Source organism: Engraulis encrasicolus, chromosome 21 (assembly GCF_034702125.1).
Source record: "Engraulis encrasicolus isolate BLACKSEA-1 chromosome 21, IST_EnEncr_1.0, whole genome shotgun sequence".
Classification (NCBI taxonomy): Eukaryota; Metazoa; Chordata; class Actinopteri; order Clupeiformes; family Engraulidae; genus Engraulis; species Engraulis encrasicolus.
This window is the reverse complement of record NC_085877.1, coordinates 28,684,167-28,690,510: the sequence shown is the minus strand read 5'-3', so window position 1 is coordinate 28,690,510 and position 6,344 is coordinate 28,684,167. Positions and strand designations below refer to the sequence as shown.

General features: G+C 47.0%; 1 protein-coding gene across 1 annotated transcript; it reads left to right on the top strand.

Annotated features, from left to right (window-relative positions):
- The first annotated feature begins 772 nt into the window (after positions 1–772).
- On the top strand, positions 773–5,448 carry si:ch211-63p21.8 (kelch-like protein 33). Its single transcript, XM_063186529.1, has 4 exons — positions 773–1,793; positions 2,178–3,123; positions 3,838–4,008; positions 4,502–5,448. The coding sequence occupies exons 1-4, from the start codon at positions 983–985 to the stop codon at positions 5,019–5,021; spliced, it is 2,448 nt and encodes an 815-aa protein (XP_063042599.1). The 5' UTR covers positions 773–982; the 3' UTR covers positions 5,022–5,448.
- Positions 5,449–6,344: the final 896 nt, after the last annotated feature.

The window sequence follows — 6,344 nt, the reverse complement described above, 5'->3', positions numbered from 1 at the left end:
GATTTTTCGTATGAGAAGTGTTTCCCACGACACTCGTTTGGACCGTGCTGTCAAAAGTTGCGTTTGGGGTTTTCTGACAGCGGACCATGGAAGTGGTCGCGAGAGTCATGGTTCACCACTAATGACTCAAATAAGCACCTGCTGACTCGGGACAGTGATTAATTAAACTTTTAATCCTACCTAGAGCCCCTTTAAACCTTCCGTCACAATTTGATCCTTGTTGAGTAGGAGAGATGAACTATGTGAGAACATGACACATTGTGGGAAAGTTGTGGAAAAGTTTATACTGTTTTGACCTTGTAATATTTCCTGAGAAGGATTTTGAAAATGAAATGAATAAGTGAAATTTCAAATGATAACCATGATATTTAGGGTTAGCCATTTCAAACGCGTGCCAATATTATGACTCAATTTCAGCTGTTTATATCTTAGCCCCCAGAACAAATAACACTTAGTTAAGAAATGTAAAAAAATTATGTGCAATTATTTAAAATATATATATTATTTTATGGTTGAAATATACTTGATGCTGCTTTTAAATTCAAACTACTTAAAAAAATCAAAGAGTTGACAGGGAATATTTGCCTACTGAAATCCAATCCGTGACCATGACCCAGAAGCTATACTTAGATTGTTTTTACCAGTAGTTTCTAACACGTGACTTTGTTTGTAACTGTGTGTGTGTGTGTGTGTGTGTGCGCTAAAGAGAGAGAGGGCGAGCGAAAGAGAGAGAGAGTGAGTGGGAGAGACTGTGAGTGTGTCAGTGTGTGTGTGTGTGTGTGTGAGTGTGTGTGTGTGCGTGCGTGCGTGTGTGTGCATGTTTCCGCGCGCATGCGTGCGTGCGTGCACATGCGTTTGTGTCATAAAAGGGATGAGGAGGGAAAGGTATATTGGGTAGCAGTCTTCAACCCAGAGTTAAGATCAGCCTGACCAGAGGGAACTTTGGTAAACACATGCACCCAAACACCGATAGGACTGGACAATGGCGCTTGCTAGGCAACAGGTTCCCATGGGATGGGACGAACGATGGAGGATGGACAAAGAGAGGAGGAAGAAGGTGATTGAGGAAGGAGGGGAGAGGGAAGAGGAGGAGAACCGGAGGCTGAGGTGGATCAAGGCCTACAACGACAACAGGATGGGTGTGAAGCACAGCGTGTGGCAGGAGTGCACACGCAGATATAACATTCCTGTGGAGAATGGAGGACCAGTGGGCAGAGAGGAGGGCAGAAGCTGTCATGAAGGCAAACGTATGTACCACAGCAACTCTTACACAAAACAAGTGTTCCAGACTCTGGAGGACTTCAGGCGGGCCTCCCTGCTCACAGACCTGACTCTGAACACCCAGGATGGACAGAGTCTCTGTGTACACTCCACTGTCTTAGCGGCTGTGAGCTCCATTGTCTACGTCAAGCTGCAAGAGCAGGAGAAGATTCAGGATGCCCATTGCAGCAGGGATTTGCAAGTCAAGTTAGGCCCTGAGGTGAGCCGGATGGGTCTTGCAGCAGTGCTGGATTTCGCATACACAGGGGTCATAACAAACGTTACCCAGGAAACAATTGCACAGGCTCAGGCTGCTGCTCAGGCACTGGGGGCCCCGAGGGTTCTAGAACTTTGCAACACACCAGAAGGGAAACACACGGGTTGTCATGGAACCCAAGACACAGAAGAGAAGAAGAAAAAGAAGCTCTCTGCTTCAGAACAGCTGGAGGTTAGCCTGCAGGCCATCAAACGGCTGTGGATTGAGGGAGTTGGCTGTGACATTGTGTTGGACGCTCAAAAGAGAGAGTTCAGAGGTGTGTTGAACTGTGTCAAGTATATGTCAATATTTAAACAGAGAGACTCTAAGTAACTTTTTTTTGCCATGGTGAATCAAACAACTGCTTTCTCAGTAAATGTTTAACCTACTGCCATCCAATGTCACCAGTTATGGTATAATGGTTGGGGAGATTGTCACAGATAAGAATGGGACACAAAATAACTAATACTCTACAACACTTTCTTACTATCCTGGCAGGCCAGGCTATGACATCAAAAGTTTAGACTGGCACCACACAGTTCAGAAAGCATGGGTTGAGCGACACAAGATCAAATTCTAGATAGGTACTGTCCTTCTACCTAAAAAAGCTATTAATATTTTGTGCAAATGTTCTGAGTCCATTCTTTTTTTTTATTACCAGCCCACCGTGTGTTCCTGGCAGCCAGCAGTGACTACTTTCGTGGAATGTTCACAAGTGGAATGTCGGAGTCTCAGCAGAGTTCCATTGCAGTGCCGTATCTTAACGATGGGGAGCTGGAGGTGTTCCTTCACTGCTCCTACAGTGGAGCTTTGGAGCTCACCTGGGACCAGGTGTTTGATCTAATTTGCTCCGCCCTCCAGTTCCAAATCCAGCCTGCCCTCTCCCTCTGCCTTGACTTCCTGAAGCGGGAAATGGACGCGGACTCCTCTCTGGACGTGGCGTCATTTGCTGAAGCTTACGGCATGAGAGACTTACGCGAACTAGCGGACGACTATGTCCTCAGACATTTCCTGGAGGTGTCAGCCACCCCGAAGTTCCAAGACCTTTCCGCAGAGAAGCTCCTGGAATACCTGTGCTGTGATGGCCTGTGTGCTCCCTCTGAGCTGATGGTATTCCGGGCAGTTGTGACCTGGTTGGAAGCCGACCTTTCGGAAAGACTTCCGCAGGCCTCGAGGCTGATGAAAGGTGTCCGCTTCCCGTTGATGACGTTCAGGGAGTTCTGCGAGGTGCGTGCCATCAACCTGTGCATGGAGTGTAATGCAGATGGGAACAATGTCGAACTCTACACAGCAGCATTCAAAGAGTTCGGAAATTTGACTTCGGAAGAATGCTTTCGTGTGCGGCGTCCCAAAGATGCGTTGGTCCTCATTGGCGGGGATCAGCTAGAGCCAGACGTGGGCTTGAGATTTCCCAGCAGGCAGCTGTGGTTTGCCAATGCCTTGCGTAGCGGTGTGGGCCTCGTGAAGGATATAGAGTGGAAGATGCTGGGGGAGATACCCGACCAGGCCCGGTTTCGACACGGTGCAGCTGTCCTGGCGGATAAACTCTATGTCGTCGGAGGATGCCACTTCTACGCAACGACTGACACCATGAAGTCAGGATTCAGGTGGTGGCCCTGTCTAAATATACTCTAGGCCTTTATGTATATGTATAGTTTTAGCTTTAGAGTCAAATCATAATTTGTATTTATTTCCAAACATATAGTGCAATATGAGATTAGATTGTTTTGGAAATATTAATTGCAATGGAGTTTGACTCTTGACCTTCCTCTTCAATTGCAATGCATTTTGAATCTTGACCTACCTCTCAGTTTCTTCAATTCTGGTGGATGTAAGGGAATATACTAGTTATTCTCTAGACCAGTGTTTCCCAACTTAATTTTCCCTGCGTACCCGCTACGCAAGGCATAAGCCTTTTTATATCATTACCCCTCCACTCATGCTCTAAATCTCTTTCTCTACCCAATGTGACTTCCAGAAATGTTTTGTCTTCAGTATAGCTCTTCCTCTATCCCACTGTCACTAGGGTCCATACATTTGTTATTATTACCTTGTTCCATGTAATCCCTTTAGTGCTCTCGCAAAACCCTAGTGGCACCTGCACCCCTGGTTTGGAATCACTGCTCTGGACCCCTCTCTTCACCACTTCCATGTAACAAAGGAGTCACATTGTCACTCTATGAGAAGGTCATTGGTGACAACTTCCTTAAAATGGTCAATGTGTTGACGAGAGATGTTGACGAGGGATGTCAATTTCCCCTCAGGATTAATAAATGATGCTCTACATCTTATTCTCATTCTCCCCAAAATTTGTGTTACAGCTACGATCCGCAGAACAACACATGGCAGAGGATCGCAGACATGCACGAGCCGAGGAGCAACTTCACATTGGTGGTCCAAGGGAACAGCCTCTACGCCATCGGAGGGGACAAAGACATCAATACTAACCTGGACAGCGTGGAGGTCTTCTGCCCGGAAAGCAATTCATGGAGGTACTGTAAAGCCCAGGCTGTGCATGGGTGACAGTACAGGGTATGAATTTACACACTAATTTTAGGAACATTACTTCAAGGTTAAAAGTGACATTCAGTAAGGCATTACGAAATAGGGATTGCCAAGTGGCTTACACGGGTGCTGTTGGGCATGACAAGTTCCTTTGTTTATTGTTACCAGGGAAACTCACTGGGGGGAAAAGGGCTAAGTTGTCCCAGGCCCGGGGAGAGTTGTGACGCCTAGATTTTGACTCCCATTACATTGTATGCATTTCGCAGGAGGGCTTTTTAGATTACTTTATCCCAGGCCTGGCTAAAGCTGTCAGTGGCCCTGTGTGGAAAACAAAATACAGCAGCAGCCAGACACATTTTCAAATGGCAATGGGACACGCTGCACAATTCCCTATGCTCTCTCCTTTCTTTCCAATTAAAGACTGCAACAATAATTATATTACATACAATTCTACAGCAACCTTTTGTTCCTTATCTACAGTTTCACTCGGCCACTGGTCCAGGCTCTGAGTGGCCATGCGGCCGGGGTGTGGAAGGGGGAGATCTTAATTTCGGGAGGCCTCAACTACGACTACAAGTGCCTGGCGTCCACATTCCTCTACCATCCCAAGAGAGGCACCACACACTTGTCCGACATGGCGCAAGACCGGGCCCTGCACTGCATGGAGACCCTGGGTGGCCGTTTCTTTGTAGTGGGGGGCGTGTGCAACTTGAAGAAGTGCTACACGGACCACCTCGGCTGTGAGGTGTATGATCCTGCTGCCGACTCTTGGTGCGGCATCGCGCCCCTTCCCATTCCCCATGTGGGTGCCGCGTCGGCCATCTTGGAGGAGAAGCTATACGTGTTGGGTGGTTACTGCCAGGAGGACTGCAGTGAGGCCAGAGTCGTGCACAGATATGATCCCACCACTGGACGCTGGCAGGGTGTGGGGAACATGCCAGGCCCCAACACGGACATACGAGCCTGTGTGTTTCGCCTGCCAGAGGAGCTACGGAAATGAATTGATCATAGTTTCCTTCGAGATCAGTAAATATCGCTTTGTAAATCTCTAGTCGTAATGTATATCTGTCGTTCGCTTTACAATCTCTAGTCTACTACTATGAGATTAGAGAAAAACCAAGGACGCAATGGTTGATATTTAATCACTTAAGTAGATAATGGAGGGGTTTGACATTGACTGGCGAGATCGGTGTATTCTAGTGAGAGCCAAGCTAAAGCATACAGTATGGTTAATGTTTAATCATTTTGTTAATATAACGGGTTTATATAATTACTTTGTCACAACTTCAATGTAGAGTTTTTAATTTAGATGTGTTTTGCTAAAATGCCTTGTGTTGAAAAGCAAGATGTGATGTAGCTGAATGCATTTACTGTAACTGCTGATTTGGTGTTAGGGTTAGAAGAAGAATAAAATATGTTTTGGTTAATATTTTGTAGGCCCTGTTAAGTATTAGCAAAGACTAAGGACAATAGATTACCGACTACGCCAGGCCCTAGGGGGCACTGTTTGACACAAGACACATCAGGTTCATTTGAGCTTGTGGCTGGGTAAGAAACACACAAGGGTGGAGTAACTTGCATTTATTCTCGTTCAACATGAATAAAATCTCTGTATTTACACAAGAGGCAGTGGGCGCTCCACTAGCCAATAGGATTACAAACAAACACACAATCAATACTAAATGTCCATATTAAAATCCTGGCAACATGACATCACAGTACTCATCAAAGCAGTCAACACCCATACCATACAATTCACCTCCGGAGGTCAGAAGGCCACAAGGAAAGGGAGAACAGAAACCTGCGTGCCTGGTGGAATATCTCCCCAGGGGAAAAAAGGCCTGTAGCCAGGAGAATTGGCAGAACAAGGGGGAACCCCAATCAGCAAAACTTCAGAAAGATGCCACTCCGTTGCTACCAGGACGCATCTGGATTGCGGTGCTCCCTGTACAGACCGCGGGCCGTGGCTGCCCTGAGGCTTTTATACTGCAACCCATCAGGGCTCCAGTTCACGGATTGGTTGGCTGGAACGAGGGAGAGAGAGAGAGTAATCAGTGGCGCTGCAACATGGAGCGAGGGCAAACGAGGTACATGATGGACCAATCAGTCAATCATTGCATGCAAGTGAAACTCATTGTGCTTCTGTGACCGGTGGTCATGCTGAACTTTTATTCTGACGGGGTAAACGACACTCCCCTTTCCTTCCGGTGTGTAGCATAAAGGCCAATTTATACTTATTGGCGCTGACGGTTGCAGAGCCTGTGCAACCGTCTGTGCGCGACCACACCCCCCGCGCAGAGGCTCTGCAACCGTCGTCGCGTGC